General features: G+C 33.2%; 1 protein-coding gene across 2 annotated transcripts in view; it reads left to right on the top strand.

Moving 5' to 3' along the window:
* LOC114325783 (unconventional myosin-VIIa) overlaps positions 1-25,332 on the top strand; it is a 278,092-nt gene that overhangs the window by 67,346 nt on the left and 185,414 nt on the right. For both annotated transcript variants that reach the window (XM_028273912.2, XM_028273911.2), the window contains exon 3: positions 18,756-18,818. In XM_028273912.2, the coding sequence (XP_028129713.1) occupies positions 18,756-18,818 (63 nt within the window). The remainder of the gene's footprint in view (positions 1-18,755; positions 18,819-25,332) is intronic.

Below are 25,332 nucleotides of genomic sequence, written 5' to 3'. Positions count from 1 at the left end.
CGTGAAATATTTTCATTCTGTAGTATTCGACATATTATTAGCTTTGTAGTATTCGACATATTGGGTACGCGCCCAACCAACTTGAAGATATTTTTCTTATTTCTTATTTGACATCTTAAATCGAAAACTTTAAACTAAATAAATCTTAACTGATTAGCATGATTAAATCTTACATTTGGTCAGTCCTCTTGTATGGTGTCGAAGCAGGGACATTAAAAATATCCACCATTAATCGTTTGGAGGCCTTTGAAATGAGCCTGCACAGACGTACACTGAAAATACCATGGACGGCTATGCTGACAAAAGTGGCAGTCCTTAAGAGAGCAAATGATGCCCGCGAGCTGCTTGATAACATCAAATATAGAAAGATGGCCTATTATAAGACGCAGAGGAATTGGTAGAAAGCAGGCCTCTTGGTTGAAGAATATCTGGGAGTGGACAGGGATAAAGAAAGCAGAACAACTATTATTTAGAATAGCTCGAGACAGAGACAGTTTCGCCATGTTAATCGCCAACGTCAAGGGGACTTGATAGGGCACGTTAAGAAGAAGAAATCTCAACTGACAGTAAACAAAGTAAACATACTTTTGTTTCCATAGGCAATTTCATATTATTTTGTTTTTGTTAAAATGAAAGCCAATGAATTTTGTGCCAAAACTTTTAGAACATACGTTATGCATTTTTGTGGCTATTCAGCGTCTGTGATTTTGTATTTACCCCTCTAAACAATGCTTCTAAACAATTTTATTAAAAATACATTTAAAAACATACGCATACAGTCCATTATAGAGTTAGTCACCATTTATATCTTTACAATTTCTATTTAACTTTCAAGAAAAAATAAAAATAAGGTCAGTGAGAGGTGGTGAATCATTCCAGTCAGGGTGTCGTTAGTTCCGTTTGACACTGGCCTTCTCATTGTGGAATTTTCGAATATCTGCCCTTCGGGCTATTTATGACTAACACTAGCAAGTAGCAAGCCATTAACTTTACAGATACTAAATCAGAACCGGCTTCTTCTCATCCAATAGATATACATATTTTAAAAGTCCTATTCTTAAAATAGGTATACATGTGAGGTCGATAAAACAATTTAACAATAAAGACACTTATTAAATACACACACCCAAACTTATATGGAGTCACCATGTATTTCAAAGCAATATTTATTTCTTTTGAAAAAACTTGTTATTGTTGCGAAGAATAAGGGTTTTTATTGAAAATAAACAAATCGATAAGACAATCAGATAGTACAGCTCGGTACGGTATAGGTTATTTGCTTGAGTTGCAAATTGAACAAAAATAAATAAATTAACTTTTGCGTCCAAAAACGAAAATATGCCTAATGTGGGGTTATAGAACTTACAATGGGGAAAGATTATTGGTCTTGTGGAGCAAGTAATGTTCTCGGAGGGACATAGTTGTAGAGCTAGGCGTAATACAGGGCGTTCTGTCCGAAACCTATGCTAGGTAACAGGAACTAGAAAGCACAAAAATAAAGCAAGGGAAAGTCGCCAAAAAGTAATAACGGCTCGCCACGATCGTTCAATTGACCAATTAGCTGGAAGACACCTACCCATTTCTCACCTTCAGCTCCAAAGGCAGCTTTTGGAAGCTACAGTTTCAGTTGAAACGATAAGAAGAAGAGTTCGTGTCAAGAAGTATACAGCAAGAGACAGTTATGGGTTCTCGAGTTATCCAGGCAGCACAAGATTGATCTCATAAATTGGTGTCTTCACCACCAAAACTGGAACATTGGGAATTGACAAAATGTGCTATTTTCAGAAAAAGTCAGGATTTGTGTAAAATCAGATGACCCAGGAAATCGTGTACTTAGAAGTCGAGGAAGACAAGCAAGAACGAAAACTGTCAGATCTGTTCACAAATATACAAGGGGAAGTGTAATGTTCTGGAGAGGAATTGTGATCCGTAAAAAAACTCCTATAATTTTCATCCAATAAACTTTTAACTGCTCACAAGTATGTTGATAACCTCTAGTTTTTAAGAAAACTAGAGGTTTTTTGAGAAAATTTAATTTTTATGCATGGTAATGGACCTCCACAGACCATTAGAGTGACTAGAGACATCATTAAAGCAGAAGGTATCCCTTGTTTGGAGTGGCCTGCTTGCTCACCCGAGCTTAACCCTATAGAGTATTTGTGGGATATGCTTAAAACAATTAGAGCTCGCCAAGATAATCCACAAAACACCGCACGGCTAGTACAAGCTGCTATTGAAGAATTAAGCAACCTACCACAAAAAAATGTTGATAATTTGATTAGGAGCGTGCCCAGCAAACAAGCTTGCATAAGGACTAGAGGTGATAACACTGACTATCAAAAAAAAAAACAAAAAAAAATAAAAATAATTTAAACATTCGTTTTACTTTGAAATTTTTTATGCTATTGACTTTAAAACAATTAGTTTCAATTTGTTTGTTAAATACTTTATTGTTTTATTTAATTGTTAAGTATTAGTTATTAAATTGCTTTAAAATAAATATTGTTTGACTTTGTGTGTTTGTTTTTTTAAATTCGCGCGAGCTTTTAATAGCAGATTGTAAATTTGCAAAATTTAATAAAAAAAAAATAATAAAATATCAGATGATTCCATATACAGTTGAGTCCGCGAGTCTTTACCCGTGCGTCATTAATACCTGGCGAGATAAAACACATACATTTTATCTAATAGCATCATTCTCTTCCATGTATGAAACTCATGACAAACCAGCTGCCGTTTGTTATTAAGTAACAACACATGTTATTTTTATGAACCATCTAGACTCAGTGCATTGAAAAGAGATAGGTACAAAAAAAGACGATTCGGTATGTTTTCATATTTTAAGCACAATTTGTTTGACGTTTCTGATTTGTTTAATTTTGTGTTTTGAAGTTTCTTTATATTACACAAACAGTTGTTTTCACAACTAATTTTATATTGGGCTTTGAAATTTTAAGGTAAATAATTATATTTAGGCAATTAATATTTAAAACATACAAAGCTAACGTCATTCACACAGTAAAGAAATGACTGTGTTTAGATTTCCGTCAAAGTGAATAAAATAACAAAAATAAAATATGTTATTGGATTTTTTTATAAATTGTTTATTTATTTATTAATCAATAATAATAAAAGAATTTATTAAGCTACTTCAAATGTAGCTGTAATTCTGCGCAAAAATTTTGAAGCAAAACGTACATTTGACATTCTATATATTTGATAACGTCAAATTTTATAATAAAACCCGTAATTGGAACAGTAGCCACTTTCTGTCAGTTGTTGTTGCGTGAAATAGATTTCCGACTTATTTCGTATGCTTTAAGTGATGACGCACGGGTAAAGACTCGCGGACTCAACTGTAAGTTTGGGTGTGTGTATGTTAAGAATCACTTACAACAGGTCGGCAATTTTGGAATATTCTTCTTCTTTGTGTGCCGTGCTTGTTTTCAAGCGTTGGCTGTTGGCGTATTAACGGGCTGATAAAATGTTTCTCGGTCGATAGCTATAGGAAACAATTCCTCGAGCGTTCGACCTGTCCATTGTCTCAGGACAGTTGTTGTTTCCTTCTAACCCAGCGTTTTCCTTCGATTTTGCCCTGAATGATCAACCGGAGTAAGCGATAGTAAGGTCCTCTCATTATATGACCGAAATACTGAACCTTTCCCATTTTTGTGTGTTGCTCTTCAACTGTGTGATCAATTCTTGCTCTTTATGCATGGTTTCCAGCAGACGTTCGTTGGATACGTGTGCTGTCCACGGGATTCTGAGCATGCGACGGTAACACCACAACTCGAACGCTTTAAATTTGTTAAAATACTTCATTTTTGTTGTCCAGGTTTCATATCCATAGATCAATTTTGGGATGAGTTCTTCAAAATAATAAAATAATAATAAATCCACCTTCAAATACGTGGTGAAAATAACACCGTACTGAAAATATCGCAATCAGCTGGGGCCTGTTCCAAGGAGATTCATTGAGTCCACTGTGGTTATGTCTAGTTATGAACCCACTATCTCAGCTATAGAACTCAACTGCCTCATCAAGCTTAATCATCTGTTGTATATGGATGATTTGAAATTAATGGCTTTCACACCAAACCGACTAGATCAGACGCTAAAAACTGTAATCCTTCTCTAATAAATGATATTGGTATTCAGTTCGGTATAGACAAGTGCCGTATTTTGACTATAGTCAGAGGAAAGAGTAAGTATCGAATCCGGAGGATTCGATATGCAAAATGGCTAGAACATAAAGGCCTTGGATGAAAATGAGGTATAAATATCTCGGAGTAAAGCAAGCGCGGAAAATTGACCATAAGCAAATGAAAACTGAGATAACTACCGAGTTTATACGAAGGGTACAACAGCTGCTTCATTCAGAACTTACGCATGTGCATGTTCCGCACTTAGCGATTCATATGGTATTGTTAAGTGGACAAAAATGGATACAGAAAATGTTCAGCGCAAAATACGACTGCACCTCACAAAGGCTCAAAAACACCACCTCGAAGTGAAGCAGAAATAACGACATTATGGCGGTATTTAGAAGGACGAAGACTTGTGGATATAAGTGAGCAATGGGATAAACAAATTGCTAATTTAACAACTTATTTTCAAATGCAGTAGATGACTCAACACCGATCAAACTGAAAGAACCAGAAATGCGCGTTGACCACCTTCCTAAGGACGAAAAAATGCGCACCTGGATGGTTAAACTTCTGCACGGGCGACATCCCAATGAAATCAGTCAATACTATGTCGACAATATAGGATCAAACTATTGATTGACATCAGCACAGACGTTCCGTGAAATAAAAGGTTCAATACTCGCCATTCAGGATAAGGTTATATCGACCAAAAATTACCTGAAATATATCCCTAAATACTCTCAGACTCAAAACAACAAATGCCGATATGGATAACAAGCCCAAAAAACCATCCAACGTCTTACCGGGGTAAGGTATTCCCCAGGTAAAGCACCCCAGGTATTTGCTGCAACTAAATATAAAGAACGGCATGACTCTTTAGGAAAGATCCTTCATCAAGAGATATCTATCAAATTGGGACTTCTGCAAAACAATCATATCCCAAATTATCAATACGTTCCTGAGAGTATGCTTGAGAATGAAAACTGCAAGCTATACTGGGACCAAACTGTGCGCACAGACCAGATAGTGGCACCTAATAGACCAGATATCAGGTGCTTGCAGATGACATCCATATTGGCATTTGCTATTTTACACCTAAGGTTCTTAGACAATATAGTTCAAGTAATTTTTGGTAAATTTTGGAATAACCTGATACTGAATGGCCAGTAGGAAACCAGTTTGCTGAGTTTGTTTAGGAAAATATTTTTCCTTATGTGAATCAATAGTTCGATGCTGTAATGTCCACATGGTCCAGGTTGACTTCATCGGTATGTCGCCCATGCAGAGCTTTTCCCATCCAGCAGTTTTTCTGCATTATCGATGATTTGTGCGCATTTCAATGTTCCCTTAGTTGAAGTTTTAGTGTGCCATTTACTTCTGAAAATAAGTTCTTAAACTAGGTATCTAATGTAACTATTGTTTTTCTATTTGTTTGCCGATATCCATGTCATGTTCTTTCTAGGTACCTCAGTAACTGCTTAACTATTATGTGAAAGTAAGACGAGTAATGTGAAAGTAAGCAAGTAAACCTTCTGGCTAAGGTCTAGTGTAGGATTTTCAGATCGCGCAAGCGACCCTAACATGACTTATCGTTAACTTTACGTAGCCAGGACATACGGCTTTGTGTGCCCTCCGAAACACGGTGACGCCTCAGTTAATAAGAAATAGAATAATTTGTTAGTGCCGGGTTTCGATCAGCATTAGTAATGTTAAAAGGTATTCTATTATTCTGATATTAATCTCAAATTATCCCAAATAACCGCATAGGTAAAAAAAAATGTACGTCAATATCAACTTTCACATAATGTTTTGAAGTTTTTGTTAATTAAAAATTCGAAATACATTCATGTTCGTTCATTTGAAAATTCATTAAATTTAAGCCCATCACTGTATCTGAAATTTCTGTTGTAAATATCACAATCGGTAGTTGCCCAATCGTTAATGACACTGACATTCTACCTAGAAAATGTAAATCGATAACAGACCAATCTGAATGTGAAAGCCTTCCATTGTCAACATTTGATTTTCGTTTATCAGACCTTGATACTTCAACAGCAGAGCGGTTTTTTAGAGTGCGAAATAAAACGAAAATAAAGGGACAAAAAGTTTGACTTTAACAAACCTCATCAAAAATAGCTTTTACGAAGCTATCAATGCTTTGGCAGTTAATAGGATAAAAGTGTGTTAAATAAATACAGAATTAATGCTTTTATGTATTTATGTATTATACCTACTGTAGTTTTTTATACTAAATCCTATACAGTGATGAGCGCGCTAATAACCGTTAACCTAACGCAAAAGATGGAAAACATAATACATTGTGAAATAAGAAGAGATGAAACTAGTACAGATGGAAATTATCAATATAAACTTATAAATTAACATTACATTACATAGTTTCCCACCTTCAAACGTCTGTGACAGGAGTATTTTATAAAATTCCTCTTTCATAGTGATAGTTGTCATACTCTTCGGATACGTCTAATGGTGGGAAACTATGTAATGTATTGTTAATTTATACGTTTATGTCGATAATTTCCACCTCTACTAGATTCATCTATTTTTACTTCACAATGTATCATGTTTTCCATTTTTTTGCGTTATTTTGCCGGTTATTAGCTCGATCATCACTGTATATTTCGCCTATTTTCATAGGCATTATCAGGATAAGTTATAATGATAGCTATTAGATATTTTACATAAGATGAATTAGTAGTAACTATACTTAATATGTGAGAATGTTTGTCAAGATTTTTGAATTTTAAGCAAATATAAATTAAATTAATAAACAAACTAGGACACAGAAATTATACAGTGTGTCTGCGTAACTTGGAACCATATGGGAAAATTTTTGTATTATCCACTTAACGAAAAAAATTTATTCTTCATAAACTGCTCTGAATAGTCTAAAACCTAAGATGGAATAATCAGATATCAAATTTTATCAATCTTTTACGAGGTATGTCAAAAAATATGAATTTCGATCAAGAGTAAAGTACCTTTATATTTCACATTATCGAAAATTGTTATTAAGGAAAGTTGTTTGGAATTAAAAAATTATGTCATAATATCCAATTACATTCTTCCAATTGAAAAAAAAATTAATTTCTTTCAAATTACAGATACCCAAATTCATTTTAAAACGTTTTTACACAGAGTCGGTATTTTCTTATCGATGGTATGCGCATTTAATAAGAGCAACAAGCCGAATTTGGAAATTATCAAAAGAAAATATTAAAGTAGAAAAAATAATATAGCTAACTTTTTGTAAACAGATATAATAAACAAATTATTTAAAAATAACAAAATATTGTTTTCACCCATTTTTAAAAACGTTGAATTATAATTCAACGTTTATTTTTTTACTTAATTTTTCTTTTAAATAATTTGTTTAGTAGATGTACTTGTTTGTTCACAAAAAATAATATAGGTACAGTAATGAGTGCGCTATTAAGAACCGGCAAAATAACGCAAAAGATGGAAAGCATAATACGTTGTGAAATAAAAAGAGATGAAACTAATAGAGATGTAAAATTATCGATAGGAACCTATAAATTTACATAACACTACATAGTTTCGCACCTTTAGACATATCTGATGAGTATAACAAATCTAACCGTGACAGGAGAATTTTATAAAATTCTAAATGTTTTCTGTCACAGACGTCTAAAGGAGGGAAACTATGTACCTGATTACTATGTAATGTAAACTTATAGGTTCCTATCGATAATTTTACACATCTACTAGTTTCATCTCTTTTTATTTCACAACGTATTAAGTTTTCCATCTTTTGCGTTATGTTGCCGGTTATTAGCGCGCTCATCACTGTATTTTTTTTTCTACTTTGATGGATAATTACGCATGTCTGTCTCTCTCAGAGACTTTGTAAACACAAATTTTCCGTCATTAGATAAGACAGGACAAATGAGCTGTCGAATGAAAGCTCATTACCCAACGATCTTATTAAGGTGAGAAATTTGACCTTGCACTTCCAGCTTTAGAGTTGAAACTTGAAGTACTATTTTAAAGTCGCCCAATAAATATTATAAACGACTTATTACTGGACGCGCTTTAGCAAGACGAAAACCATTATATTTTTCCGGCTTTGTGCAAGTCTGTCCGTCCGTCTGTCTATCGAATATAACTCCTACGTTATTAAAACACTCAACTCCGGTAGCGAGATAATATAGCAGGAGACCTGAAAGCTACGGGCGTGGAGAACTGGACAGAGATTGTCTAAGACAGAGAAAAGTGAAGGCATGCTGTCGAGTGGGCTAAAACCCACGAAGGGTTGTAACGCCACGTAGTAAGTAGTATGAGGTGTCGAATTAAGGATGGTATTAAAGCTGAGAAATTGGACTTCACACTTCCGGTTGCAGAGTTGAAACTGGAAGTAGTGTTTTAAAGCCGCCGAAATAGTACAAGCGACATATTATTCGATGCGCTTTAGCAATACGAAGACAAGGTATCAAATTAGATCTTATAACCCAAAGATGGTATCAGTTGCAACCGGAAGTACTGTTTTAAAATAACCGAAATAGTACAATACATTTGTTTTCGTCTTGCTAAAGCGTGTTAAATAATACATTGCTTGTATTATTTCGGCGTCATTAAAACCGTACTCCCGGTTGTAACTCTATAAACGGACGTCCGAGGTCAAATTTCTTACTTCTAATGCCATCTTTGGGTTATAAGTTCTCATTCGACACATAATTTGTCATTCTATTTTTTTGTCGGACGTACCGACTTGAATAATACCGGAAGCATCTTGCTACGGCGCGTCGAATAATATGTCGCTTGTACTATTTCGGCGACTTTAAAATAGTACTTCCAATTTTAACGCTCAAACCGGAAGTGCGATTAAGTTTCTCACTTTAATAACATCCTTGGGTTAAGAGCTTTCAGTCTTACACCTCATTTGTCCTTCTGTCTGATCTTATGACGGAAAAGTTGTGTTTACAAAGTCTCTGGGACAGAAAAACTTGCATAATTAAAGTAGAAAACATATTATATTAATTTTTGTTAACAAATAGTGTAGGTACTAACCGAGGTACTAACCAAATTATTTAAAAGAAAAAACTAATAAAAAAATAAACGTTGCAATATAATTCAACGTTTTCACATTTTTTAAAATTGGCGAAAACAATATTTTTTTATTTAAGTTTTTTTCTTTTAAATAATTTGTTTATTATATCTGTTTACAAAAAGTTAAATATATTATTTTTTCTATTTTAATATTTTCTTTTGATAATTTCCAACTTTGGCAACACTGTCTGACAAAGCCATTACCTACGACCCGAAATTTTTTGGTGACCCTTCCTAGTTCCGCCACGTTCGGCCGTCCCACATCTTCTAACGCGTTTTAAATGTATAATAAATACATGTCTCTTTGTTGCTCTTATTAAAGGCGCATACCATCGATAAGAAAATACCGACTCTGTATACTTGGCTCACTATGTCCGGCAAATTTTGTAATATAATCACAATTCGAAAAAATGTCTCGAATAAAAGTTGCTTACTTTTCCGCAAGGAATCCAAATCTGCAATAAAAACTGGCGGTTTCCATTTAAGATTTTAAAGTTGCCCCCACCCCTCCCCACCTCAAGAGGGTGGAGGGGGTCGTGTTTGGTGCCATTCGATAGATTTTTGAAAATCATTGAACACGTATTTTTCAGTCTTTTGATCCGATGTTCATTTTGCGAAATATTCGACCGTTCCGCTACTTTTGGGACTCCCTTTATAAGTATTGCATATAGATTGATACTTCTATCTTTTTTTTTATTGAAATACCAAATGTGCTCTACAGGGCAATGGTCTTTCTATAATAAAAAACGATAAGAAACAAAATATGGAACATCATAATTCAAAAATATTACAATGTGGTTCAAGCAATTTCCCAACCCATAATAATAATATACCACTCATCATTAAACAGCACAAGCAGATGCGATCCCGAAAAAAACTGTAATATTTTAAGCACATGCATGGTTTAGATTTAGATGACTAAATCGTAGTTCATTTAAATTAGATCATCCATTTAAGCTACTGCTTTTACCATATGATTAAATGTAGGGTTTCTAAGTATTTGTGAGCAATCTACCTTATAGGATTACTTAAAGTTTTTATGGATTCCGAACATTGCTTTTTTATTTCTAATGCATTAAAGTAGGTGGAAATGTTACTGAACTGAGATTTTTAGTGTAACAAGCTGATAAAAATGTAAACGGACACTTAATAAATATAGAGGGTTGATATAAAGTATCAGACCAACTAAATATTTTTGAAACAACAAAGATGCCATTCTTGAAACTTTGTATCCAAGTACAATAACGCAAAACGCGTCTAACGCCATATTTTTTATTATTACTTTAGTTCCGATTTTACCGGAAATACCCTCAACTTATTTAATTTAAATGGAACACCCTGTATATTTTTGCAGATTTTAAAAGAACCTAATTCATACATACCAAATTTAGTAGGAAAAATTGTTAAACGAGAAGTAAATCACTTTACAGTTGAAGAATATGTAAAGGTTACCCCCCTCCCCATGTCAAGATAGACAAAATGCCCTCACTCTCAGAAATCAATTTTTTCCTTTTTTTTATTAAATTATTAATTACAGCTAAACACTCAGCGAAATTTTAGTCTACCATCGCCCTCCCTCCTTGTCTTACCCCAACAACATCATTATTTCGTTAAGTATTTTTTTTTCGGTGAGTTGCAATAAATTTAAGAATTTCAAAACATTCACACACATTTTTTCTTTTACAAAGATTCTCCATCTTTTATAGACTTTTAATGTACATAACCTAATAATACCTACACTTTTTTTTTTTTCGAAAAAAAACGTATACATTTTTTTGGAGATGCCTGCGGATTTTTTTATTTTTTGGATTTTATGAAAAAATATATTTCTGATTTTTCCCGAATTTTCCATAAAGTGCGTTACGTTCAAAAACCCGACATATTGATATTTTGGGAGCTTTTGGGGATTTTCCCTATTAGTGCGGCCGATATGTGATACAATTGCACATTTAATGATACAAGCATATAATTTGGACCACATATACTACACATATAAAGGTTCAAATTTAGATATGAGGCCATCTCAGATTTTACCTTTTACAAAAATGGCGGGGATTCAAAATGGCGACTATACATATGTGACTAATAGCACGATAACTTTTGAACGAGAATTCAGATTTCAACCAAATTTGGTATATAGGTTCTTTTTTTTGATTTACAAGATGAATGTGGTGAACCAGAAGAATCGGTTTACCAGAAGTTGTGTTTTTACTGGTTGTTTATGTAAAAAATATGTTTTTTTTTTTCAATTTTTTCCCTCTGTATATATTAATTTTTCAAAAAGGTAATACCACAATTGAAATAAAATTATTTTGTAGAAAATATTTTGAAAATTTTAGTTATGTTAATTGCCATTTAATAAATGCATAATGTATCTTCACATGTACCTATGTGTGACAGATTCGTACAAATATTATAAGAATTATTGTGAATTTAATCGTAGAAGCATACAATTTGGACCACATATACTACACACATCAAGGTTCAAATTTAGATAAAAGGCCATCTCAGATTTTACTTTTTACAAAAATGGCGGGCATTCAAAATGGCGACTATACATATGTGACTAATAGCACGATAACTTTTGAACGAAAAGTCCGATTTCAACCAAATTTGGTATATAGGTTCTTCTTTTAATGTGCAAGACCAAAGTCTTGAACCGGAAGAATCGATTTACCAGAAGTTGTGTTTTTCCTGATTTTTATGTAAAAACATGTTGTTTTTCTAATAATTCTTTCACCCTGTATATATTAAAAGTTAATACCGGCGTTGAAAAGAGCGTAAAAATATTTTTAGGCAATATTTTGAACTCTTTAGTTACGTTAATTACCAATTAATAAATGCATAATGTATCTTCACATGTACCTATAAACCTATGTGCGGCAGATTCGTGCAAATAATATAAAAATTATTGTGCATTTAATGGATATATCATATAATTTGGACCACACACATTACACATACAAAGATTCAAATTTAGATATGAGGCCATCTCAGATTTTATCTTTTACAAAAATGGCGGGCATTCAAAATGAATCTGACGCACACAGGTACATCTGAAGATACGTTATGCATTTATTAAATTGTAATTAACATAACTAAAAAGTTCAAAATCTCTCGTAAAAATTATGTTTACACTCTTTTCAATGGCGGTATTGACTTTTTGAAAAATTGATATATACAGGGTGAAAGAATTGAAAAAAACAACAGATTTTTACATAAAAAAAACAGTAAAACACAACTTCTGGTGAACCGATTCTTCCGGTTCAAAACCTCGATCTTATTCATCCAAAAAACAACCTTGATGACAAAGGCTGAAATCGGACTTTTCGTTCAAAAGATATCGTGCTATTACTCACATATGTATAGCCGCCATTTTGAATACTCGCCATTTTTGTAAGAGGCAAAATCTGAGATGGCCTCATATCTGAATTTGAACTTTTGTATGTCTAGTATATGTGGTCCAAATTATATGCTTCTACCGTTAAATTCACAATAATTCTTATAATATTTGCACGAATCTGCCACACAAAGGTACATGTGAAGATACGTTATGCATTTATTAAATGGTAATTAACATAACTAAAAAGTTCAAAATATTTTCTAAAACATATTCTTACGCTCTTTTCAATGGTGGTATTACCATTATGAAAAATTAATATATACAGGGTAAAAAAATTGAAAATAAATTATTTACATAATATAAAATAGTTTTACATGAAAAACCAGGAAAAACACAACTTCTGGTAAACCGATTCTTCCAGTTCACGACATAGACCTTGTAAATTACAAAAAGAACCTATGTACCAAATTTGGTTGAAATCGGACTTTTCATTCAAAAGATATCGTGCTATTAGTCACATATGTATAGTCGCCCATTTTGAATGTCCGCCATTTTTGTAAAAGGCAAAATCTGAGATGGCCTCATATCTAAATTTCAACCTTTATATGTGCAGTATATGTGGCCCAATTTATCTGCTTGTATCATTAAATGTGCAATTCTTATAAATATTTGCACGAATCTGCCGCACTATATTTTATATTCTTCAAAATAGATCAAATCAAGGTTTTTTTATTGGTTATATATAATTTGAAGTAAACAAGTCCTGTAGAACATTCAAAAATTGGGCGGAACACCGTTAAACCCCCCAAAAACCACGTTTTTTAAAACTAAAAAAACTTAAAGATTTAATGGCGTTTTTCCAATTTTTGAATATTGTAAAGGACTTTAAGTTATATATAACCCAAAAAATATGGAGAAAATCCCCAAAACCCCTAAAATCCAGTTTTTCAGATTTTATGAAGGTGGGTGGCTCACTTTTGGGAAAGTCTGAAAAAATCAGAAATATATTTTTTATTTCAGAAATCAGAGTTTAACTAAATTATTAAATATAAAATAATAGATATTTTTTCTACAACCACTATTCAAAGTGCACTTTTCTGCACAGTTTTATGTTAACAAAGTTGATATTTTCTCACAGTATAAGATTTATCACATTAGTGTGCAGAAAAGTGACGTTTCTGTCCGGAAAGTTCTTTTCTGCACAGTACCATTACATTACACAATAAAATCGTAAACATAATAATTATAACATGTTTTGATGAAATGGTTTTATTTAAGATATTAGATTTGATAGAGCTCATGTCCGAGAAATCTGCAAAATTCGCTACTTTAACACATTATTTTTGAACTTTACATTTGGTATTTTACAAATGACTACCTCATTCTGAGTAACGTTATATATTCTATTTATATCTGTAGTTAAAATGTAGACAAATATACAATCTGTACGACAATTATTATACTTAATTATCGAATAGAAATTAAATTATGGATGTTACAACTGTTCTATTTTACAATTTTATTCTTAATAAACATTTTATAATTATTATCAATTAACCAATAAGGATTTAGCAACCTCAGCAAGATACGTCGAATGAAGTAGGTCTGTTTGAAATCCGTGACTGCATAAATATAACGTCAAATGTTACATTATTTTGTAATAATTTACTTAAAATAGTTTAAATTCAAACAAATTAAGGCAGTGCATTAATCTTTTAACTGATTTATGTGTAATTTGTTTCGGTATATGGAATTTAAATTGCTTAGTATTAATTAAATACAGTTTAAAATTTATAATTTATTATTTGATATAATAAGGGCCGGTTGCTCGAACGCTAATCAACAATGATCATTATCAAATATTTAATTACTGTCACCAAAACTGTCAATGTCAACTTTGTTTGGGTTGCTGAAAACATAATTAATTACATTTATGAGATTTATTATTAATTATGTTAATAATTATTGTTATATTAATTGATTATATACTCCACAGACTTTTTAACAACCCAAACAAAGTTGACATTGACAGTAATTAATTATTTGATAATGATCATTGTTGATTAGCGTTCGAACAACCGGCCCTAAATGTTCGTTTGGAAATTGTGATTTTTATTTTTAGCAATAACTGTGGTTGTAGAAAAAGTATAGTGTGTAACACGTGCAGAAAGGTAATTTCTCACTCGTTTGAATTGCGGCACTCGCTTGCGCTCATACCGCAACTTTCCAAACTCGTGAGAAATTAGTACCTTTCTGCACTTATTGTTGCAGAATATACTATTTCTACACACTATCACTATAATCTACATTATATTTTTAGTCCATTCTATTTTTTAACATAGTGGACTCAAAGTCCACACAAACAGATGAAATTTAAAATAGAAAAGGTCACAGTAATCATTGTTTTTAAAAACGGAAGCTTGCATTTTAATATGCGCCGTTTCAGGCCCTGTCATTTTTGCATAGAACCACCATCATATCCCGACATAATTAAAACCCATGGCAATATTCAGCAGATTGCTAATTAAAAAAACTCTTAATAGGGGCTGATTGTTTTTAATGTACATACTTCAATTTCATCCCACATAAATTAAAATCCTTTTTAAGGGTGCATATTATACTACAGTCTGCTCAAACTACGTGGAGCCGTTTCAATAAAATTTGTTTTACGAGGGTGTGAGCATATAGCTGGAAAACTATAAACTTTTTATGAGTTTGTAAAAAATTGAGGATATTAAAGATGATAGAACAGACTTTATATCTTTATATATACATAATTTAATTTTTAATTCAATTGTGATGACAAGCTGTTTTTAGCGCAAGTTTTTAACTATTGTATAGGTTTAATAGGCGGTTGAAGCGTAGCACTGGCCCTGTTACCTTCCTTGTATACCGTAGACCCTAGATAATCCCAGATAATAGCAGACTGCTCTTATAATAGATAATCCCAAAGCCGCGTTAGCGGTATATAACGGGAGACTATTATTATACTCCAGGTCCAGGTCACGATTTGACCTCTAAAAATCATATGAACAAGCTGCTACCAGCGAAGCAATGGAAAAAAGTTTTCCACTCATACCCCAGGCTTCTCCCTAAATCCCCCCCCTCGAAGGGGGGGGGGGGGAACAGAAATCATCGGTTTACCAAGAATCTGTACGCCGTAGAAAAAAGTTTCAAACAAGAACTGTAGCTGAGATTATTTTGAACAAAAATGTTTATTAGTACTTTTTGTGTAGGATGAACGGTTCTCTCAGAAACAACGCTTGAAGCGACCGGCAACTTTGAATTTCAGTTACGCACGAAATCAACTTTTTAAATAAAATTTGTAGCAACTTGACGGTGAAAATTCGATATCTTTTGATCGACAAAAATCAAAATGCGTTTTAATGGCAAGAGTACAGCTTTTGTATGCAATGTTTGTATTTTCTCGCAAATGAAGTCAGTTTCTATAAATCTGTTAAATAAATAACCGTTGTGCGTTTTTTGTCATTTTTTACGATTTTCATGAGATCAATAAAATGTATTACTTATATTAATCGATCACTATGGACAGACAGCCTGTGGAGTTAACGGAGACAGTAACAGCAATGGTTACCAGAATAACAAACGAGGAAGTGGCTCAAGCGCTTCAAAAAATAAAGAAAGGAAAAGCAGTCGGACCAGATGATATTCCTGGGGAAGTATGGAGAGCATTGGGAGAGACAGGAATAAGTTGGCTAGCAGGTCTATTTAATAGAATTATGGAAGTTGGACAAATGCCAGACGAATGGAGAAGCAGTATATTAGTACCTGTCTACAAAAACAAGGGAGACATACAACAATGCACAAACTACAGGGCTATAAAACTACTTAGCCACACCATGAAAATATGGGAGAGAGTAATTGATAGACGGATACGTGAAGAAACCGAAATATCCGATAATCAATTTGGCTTTATGCAGGGCAGATCAACAACAGATGCAATTTTCATTGTAAGGCAACTGATGGAAAAATACAGGAATAAAGAGACCAACGCTCATATGGTATTCATTGATCATGAGAAAGCATATGATGAGTTCCTCGAGAGATTCTGTGGTTGCCACTCAACAAGAAAGGAGTCCCTGGCGAATATGTAAAGATTGTGAGAGATATGTATGAGGGAGTAACGACTAGTGTTAGGACAGGTGTGGGAGAGATTGATAAATTTCAGGTAAAAGTAGGATTGCACCAAGGCTCGGTGCTTAGTCCTTATTTATTCTCATTAGTTTTGGACCAGATAACATCGAAACTACAAGGTAGTATTCCATGGTGCCTAATGTATGCTGATGATGTAGTGTTAATAGGAAATAGTGAAAGAGACTTAGAACAAAAACTGGAACAGTGGAGACAAGCTCTGGAGGAAAAAGGTTTAAAACTTAGTAGGACAAAAACAGAGTATTTGGAATGTTCATTTAAAGATGGAGTTACTACAAATAAAATGGTATCTTTGGATGGTAAAATGATTGTGAAAAGCAATAGTTTTAAGTACCTAGTATTGGTATTACAGAGTAATGGAGAAATAGATGGAGATGCATGCAGTAGAATTAGGGCTGGATGGATGAAGTGGAAAGAAACGAGTGGTGTGTTGTGTGACAGAAAAATTCCAATGAAGCTGAAGGGAAAATTCTATAAAACAGCCATAAGACCGGCTATGATGCACGGAACTGAATGTTGGGCAGTGAAAAAGAAAGAGGAACAACGAATGCATGTGCCGGAAATGAGAATGCTTAGATGGATGAGTGGAGTGACAAAGAAGGATAAAATTAGAAATGAGTATATTAGGGGAAGTCTAGGTGTGGCACCAATTGATGCCAAAATGAGAGCATAGGTTAAGATGGTTTGGTCATGTTCAACGTCGAGACGTTAATCACCCAATACGAAGAGTAGCTGAAGTGCAGATTCCTGGAAGGAGTAGGAGAGGAAGACCAAAGAAGACCTGGGGGGAGACGATAAGGCAGGACATGTTGGTAAAGGGGATTAACATTGCTATGACCCAAGATAGAGTTGTGTGGAGAAATGCAATTAGGGAAGCCGACCCCGCATAGGGATAAGGCAAACAGAATGATGATGATTAATCGATCACTATGGAATTTCCATTATTAGAGCCTAATTTTCAAAACATTAAATTTCGATTTCATTTTGAGTTTTGACAACAAAAAATATGAGGCATTCGAAATACGCCTAAAAATGTCGAATTTAAACTTTCACGAGAAAAATAATTGTAGCAAATCGCATTTGTAACAACGTCAGTCCGTACAATTTTTGTCGAAAAGTTTAAAATAGTCAGATATTGAGCAAAAACGGTTTTCCTCTAAATTCAATATGGCGATTAACATTAACGTGGCGGCGGCATTTAGTCGCGATTTTAAAGTTGCAGTAGGAACAGAAATCAGTCAGAATACGCAACAATGTGACATTGTCAATGTTTGGTATAAACGTTTAGGAAATTCCAGTAGCCGCTTTAAAGATAAGCACATGCCAGAACATCCCATTAATCATTGTAAATTAGTCATTTTTAGAACTTATAGTAAACTCGTGCATATTAGTACAGTTAAAATATAATTAAACTGTCTGTCCTCACAACAATAAAAACTAATATACTACATACAATCTGTTTACCCATAACCATTGACGTATTAATAAAATAACCGACATATTGAACAATTGTTGACAGGTCATTGTAATTACCCAATCAGAGGACATATAAAGTTTAAGCTGCGTTGGGTATCAAAATTTTGATGATTTCGCGCACATATAAATTTACTCCCAACACGCCTAAAGAAGTATAACTTCAAAAAAATCTGTCGAATATTACACGATAGTAAAAATAAATAAGAAAATAATGTTCCAATTGTATTCTCAAACTTGTTTCCATTCGGCAATAGTCACTCGAGCCCTCCAGTCTCTCGTCTTCGAAAAATTGTCGGATTGTTGTCAATTTATTCTCACTTTCTTGTGATATTAATGCTGACAATATTACCAGTAAATTATAAGTATTTTTATCAAACAACCTTGCAAAAAAAAATCTTCATTTATGACTCTATAGTGCGCCCGCCATAGGCAGAAGGTAATCTTTTTTTATGGTGGGAGCAAGGACTAAAGTGAACATGTTCATATTTTACAGCAAGCAACGCATCATTGTTTTCCTTAATGAGATTTAGACATACACTGGTACTATTCTTGTTGCAGTCAATCCCTACAAGGACATTGACATTTACAGTCAGGTAAGTAAAATGTTTCGTATTTTATCGTCCTTTATTCTTTGACTTTTATTACTACTTTAAGATATTGTCAGATTGCGCCGAAGAATGTGCGATAAAACTCGCGAACAACGGTGTACGGATACATCCGCCGTATAATTTATTAACATAAATCGTCATAATTCTTGGTTCATTATTATTCATGAAAAAATCGGACCACCAAAGGGTTAGCAAATTCATAATAAGTTTAATTCAACATTTTTATTGGTACACTTCCTTATTCTCTGCAATTAATACTCCAGCCTATCTGTACAAAAAACCATCTATTTCATGTAATAATCTTGTACAGGTTTTTGAAGGTTCTAAAAAATTTACGAGACAGCTGATGACAAATCTTTGAAGACATATAGGTGATTTTGCTTTGTTGTTTTTTAAATCACGCAGAATATCGTGACGTGGCTACGCAACCTGAAAGAATGGTACGGATGTACAAACATCAAACGAACTTTTCAGAGTACCCGTCTCTAAAATCCGAATAGCTATGATGATTGCCGACCTCCGACGCGGAGATGGCACTTGAAGAAGAAGAAATAATCACAAAATGTGAAAAAATAAGTTTTTGCCTCTAAATCGTTTCGGGTATCGTTCAAATAAAACTTGTAGATCTATAAAGTTTATTAACTTGCTAGTTTCTAAATTAAAATACTTATGTTAAACAATTGAGAGAGATAATTATTGCAAAAATCCCTCATTTTGCCTTTTTTTGCATAAAAACATGTAATATAACTACATACTTGAAATAATTATGGTAAGGATTGAGTTATATTAATGAAGTGTGCTAAATCTCAGGCCAAATAGTTTGTACATTGTTCAATTTGTTTATCCCGGAGATCGATCATCTATGCCTGGTTGCACCAACAAACCTGGTTCTTTCATCAGTAATAATATTATAAATTGCCCAAATAATATAAAAAGTATCGAAAACCTCCACTTTTCACCCTCCGTCACTCTGGAACAGTTGATTTTATAACAATTATGTATGGAACCTTTTTTGTTTTAAATTTGATGTACAACATTTTTGTATAGAACATTGTTTACGCTAAAGCATAGTTTTAGAAATATTGACGAAAAACTACTAATTTACCGACTTTTCCCCTTATCTCCCACCAAAACCGGACACTCAAAATGATGTAACTTTTTACTGATCAATATGTGGACCATATAGAACAATTTGGTATTGGAGGAAAACTTTTACTTTGGATGTGGTTATGCCTTTTTTGAACCAATTATACTATACTACCTCCGTAACTTTGGAACCGTTAATTTTAGAAGGATTATGATAGGACCTTTTTTATTTCAAATTTAATGTAGAACATTTTTGTATAGAAGGTTGTTCATGCTAAACCGCATAGTTTTAGAACAATTGACGAAAAACGTAAAAAACTACGAATTTACCGATTTCTCCCCCTCTTCCTCCCAAACCCGACGCTCAAAATGGTGTGACTTTTTTCTGAACATTATATAGTCTAGGCGCCAGAGGGGTCACCGTGTCCGTTTCAATTCTGATGGACAAACTCAACGGTTTCTTATGGATTTTTGGCTGCTGATTACGAATTTCGAGGGTGGATTTCGATCCGAGTGGTCAAAAAATTGTTATAAACAATTTAATTGTTTATAAATTGTTTATAAGGCTTTGGCTCATAAACTAAAAGAGATAAAAAAGAATGTTTCAAATAAAATTTGTTCGGTAATAAAAAACAAAGAAAAAAACGTTTACTAAACTTAAATCTAACAATTATAAGATATTGTAAAATTAGTGCACAGTGCAAATTGCAAATTGCAAAATAAGTATTTTTCGAAGCTTTATCGATTGTAACTCGGTTTCTACGCATGCAAATGAGCCTTAGAAGGTCCCATTTTAAAGCTTTATTAATAGGCTTCTAAAACAAGTTGGTTAAATTACTTTATCCTTATTTGTTTTAAAGTTATACCCGTTTGAAGTTATAATTTTCTTAAAAAAATTGTACATTAATTTGTTTATAAGGATTTCAAGCAAATTTGAGCTATAAACATTTATACTTTAATTATGAATAATGATAGAAGAACTCAAAAGGAATAATTTGAGCTTAAGAAAATGTTCGTAAGTTTATTTTTGGTCAAGATATCGATATTTTAATGGCGCGCTATGTCAAGCAGTCAAGTATTTTTCGACGCTTTATTGATCGTAACTCGGCTTCTACGCATGCAAATGAGCCAATATGTGATATCCATATAAAAATGGATCGAGTTATTTTGTAGCATCATCATTGCATATAAAACGAGCATTTATGTTGTGGCGGCATACACAAAATTAACGTGCCTTGATGATGCTGCAAAAGAACTCGATTCACTTTATATGAATACTATCCACTATCCACTGGATATCTATAAGCTATGGATTATATCTATGTCATATAGATAATTAGGCTCTGAAGCCCCAGAAAGTGTTAGTTTCACTGCCTACATGAACAGACTTAGTACCACCATGTAACTGTAAAAATTGCTCTAAGAACTTATGCAGATGTCAAAAAGCTGAGATTCCCTGTATATCTCGATTCAGATGCATGAAACAAAAAGTCTGTAAAAATAGTATTAATAAATAATATCAACTTACTTTTTAGTTCTATTTCTGAAATATTAGTATGTAATGTTTTTTTTTTCTCATTTAGTACAAAAAATAGAAGACAAAGTAAATAGAATGAAAGGTAATACGAGGTACAGGATCATGATTGAATTATAAGAATTATATAATAAAATTTTATTAGGATCTTCAAAAATGAAAAATGAAGATAACGTATATATACATAGAAATTATAATTTGCATCGGGAAGTTGGCGCGTGAACCTTTACGCGGTGAGCCGATCTTGCGCCTCAGAGCGCACTATTAAAATATCGATATCTTGGCCAAAAATAAACTTACAAACTTTTCGTAAGCTCAAAATGTCCTTTTAAGTTCTTCTATCATTATTGTTAGTTAAAGTATAAATGTTTATAGCTTAAATTTGCTTGAAACCCTTATAAACAAATTAATGTACAATTTTTTTTAAGAAAATTATTACTTAAAATGGGTATAACTTTAAAACAAATGAAGATCACGTAATTTAACAGACTCTGTTTGGAAGCTTATTAATGAAGGTTAAAAATGAGACCTTCTAAGGCTTATTTGCATGCGTAGAAGCTGAGATAGGATCGATAAAGCTTCGAAAAATATTTATTTTGCAATTTGCATTGTGCACTAATTTTACAATATCTTGAGTTCTAATTATTGGATTTACGTTCGGTAAACGTTTTTTTCTTAGTTTTTTATCAACGAACAAATTTTAATTCAAGTATTCTTTTTTATCTCTTTTAGTTTATGAGCCAGAGCCTTATAAACAATTTATAAACAATTAAATTGTTTATAACAATTTTTTGACCACTCGGATCGAAATTCGTAATCAGCAGCCAAAAAATCATAAGAAACCGTTGAGTTTGTCCATCAGAATTGAAAAGGACACGGTGACCTCTATTTGGCGCCTAGACTAATATGTCTACTTTTCATATAAATAAAATTTTGGTCTCGATCTTATGGACTCTAGCAATCTCTGAGTCTCTGGTTGAAAAAACATTGTTTGAAATGATGTTACTGCCACCAGGGGTATCAAATTATGACTGTTTCTGTGTTATTTTTTGTGTTAGTTTGTGTAATCTGTATCTTAGATGTGAAAAACAGAAAATAACACACAAAAACCGTCAGAATTTGATACCCCTGGTGGTAGTAACATCATTTCAAACAGTGTTTTTTCAACCACAGATTGCTAGAGTCCATAAGGCTACGGCTCAACGGGCGAGAAATTGACGCTAGCAGTAGCAGTAAAATGAACTTAAGGTTCCGCGGAACGGAATAGGAGTAGCCGAACTGTACCGACTACAGGACTTGTGCGTAGTCGGTTCAGTTCGGCTATTCCCATTCCGTTCCCCGGAACCTTAAGGCTACGGCTCCACGGGCTGGAAATTGACGCTAGCAGTAGCCGCAAAACGAACTTAAGGTTCCACGAAACTGAATAGGAATAGCCGAACTGAACCGACTACGCACAAGTCCTGTAGTCGGTACAGTTCGGCTATTCCTATTCCGTTCTGCGGAACCTTAAGTTCGTTTTGCGGCTACTGCTAGCGTCAATTTCCAGCCCGTGGAGCCGTAGCCTAAGTTCATTTTACTGCTACTGCTAGCGTCAATTTCTCGCCCGTGGAGCCGTAGCCTAAGATAGAGACCAAAATTTTATTTATATGGAAAGTAGACGTATTATAAAAATATCAGGTTATGATATTTTCCAAGAATTTTTAAACCCAATTTTCTTTTTAATTTTTCTGCGGACGATTTCCGGACTGGAAATCGAAACGTCAATCATTTGCTAATTAAGAAATGTATTTGAAAAAACCGCGGAGTGCTACCATTTAAATGGTTGCGTTTTTGAGAAAGGGGTGAACTAGTCCCTAGGCACAGAGTGAATTAGGGTGAATTCTATGGACTTTTGGTACAAACACGTCTACAGGAAAATTGTTCCAGGTTAAATTTGCTATCGAAATATTACATTTTAAAGTCAAAATAATTTTTTTTACAAAAATATATTCAAAAGAAAAGCAAGAAAAAAACACGAAAGAAAGCAATTTTGTTTTTTGCCCCATAACTTTTTCCACAGGGATATAGGTATAGGCGTTGATTCAGCGAAAAATAACTTCCATCCTTCCTCTTTAAAACGAAGTTTAGAAAAAGTCTGTAGGATTTATAGTTTCCGAAATAGGATTTTTCAAAGTTCGCCGCTCACAGCATTTTTGGACGATTTTCCCCATTATTTCGCAAACATTTTTCTACGTATTTCTAGGTATATGCAATGGTACATTAAAAAAAAAGAGAAATCAATTACCTTTAAAATGGTCAATTGTATAAGGCAGCAGCTCTTTTTATACGGCAGTCAATGAGGGTATTTGGCTCCGAATTTCATCCTACTACATCGATTTACTTGATATTTTCACAGTAAGTAGGGAATAGCTCAAGAAACAAAGTCTTCCCACCCCTTCTCGGGGGTGAAAAATGTTTTGGTTAAAATAGCCACGGAAGAGGCTAGAGAACCTAATTTTAAGCAAAAACTGTTCTATAATTATTTTTTGAAAACTCAATACTTTTTGAGTTATTCTTGGTTGAAAATTGGCCATTTTAATTGAAAAATGACACCTTTTCGGACGGATTTTTGCGAATGCCTTAAAAACTATGCATCTAACAAAAAAACTAAATAAAATATTTCTGTAGGTTATAAAAAAGCAAAGAGATTCGTTCCTTCATAAATGTTCTAGTTAAAATACAAAGAGGGATATGGTAGGTAAGAAGAGTTTTTTGCTGCATGCGCAAATCGGTGTATTCAACTTGAAATAACAGAGAAACTGTCGATTTTAGGTGTATAATGATACTAATAACTTTTGTAGTGCTTGAAAAGACCTTTAAAATGAGCAATATTAATGGTCGATTACATTCAAACTAAGCGAGATATTCTGCAAAAAAGTTGATGACTAATGTATTTTAAGAAGAAATGAGAAGTATATTTAACCCCTCATCCATCACAATTTAAATACATCGTTTTCCTTCTACAATACTTTTTAGTATAGTGTTATTTCTATGTTCAAAAAGTTGGACTGGATTAAAATGAATGGTTTTTGAAAAAAATAAGATCAAATTATAGAGCGCATTTTTAAAGTTTCTTAAAAATCTTTCTTTTTCTCCATGTAACTCGACAAAGATCAGAGATACGAAAAAAAGATTCAACACAAAAATGTAGGGCTTTTTCAGATAAAAATTTCCTTTTTATTTTTCATTACTGTATCTCTTATAATTTTCGTGTTACATGGAAAAAAAAAGGAAGATTTTTAAGAAAATTTAAAAATGCTCTCTTGAATTTGATCTTTTTTTTTAAACCATTCATTTTAAACCCGTCCAACTTTTTGAACATAGAAATAATACGATAATAAAGGTATTGTGGATGGAAAACGATGCATTTACATTTTGTTGGATGGGGGTTAAAATTACTTCTCATTTTTTCTTAAAATGCATTAGTTATCCATTTTGTTTGCAGCATATCTCGCTTAGTTTTAACGCAATGGACCTTTAATATAGCTCATTGTAAAGGTCTTTTCAAGCAATACAAAAGGTATTAGTAGCAGTATACACCTAAAATCGACCGTTTCTCTGTTATTTCAAGTTGAATACACCAATTTGAGAATGTACCAAAAAACAGACTAGTTTCACCTACCATATCTCTTTTTGTATTATAACTAGAAGATTTATGAAGGCAAGTGTCTCTTTGTTTGTTTATAACCTACAAAAATATTTAATAAAGTTCTTTTAGTTAGATGCATTGTTTTTAAGGTACTCGCAAAAAACCGTTCGAAAAGGTATTATGTTTCAATGAAAATGGCCAATTTTCAACCACGAATATCTCAAAAAGTATTGAGTTTTCAAAAAAATATA

This window comes from Diabrotica virgifera, chromosome 4, assembly GCF_917563875.1.
Source record: "Diabrotica virgifera virgifera chromosome 4, PGI_DIABVI_V3a".
NCBI classification, from domain to species: domain Eukaryota; kingdom Metazoa; phylum Arthropoda; class Insecta; order Coleoptera; family Chrysomelidae; genus Diabrotica; species Diabrotica virgifera.
Note: the sequence above shows the minus strand (reverse complement) of the source record. Positions and strands in the feature narration are given on the sequence as shown.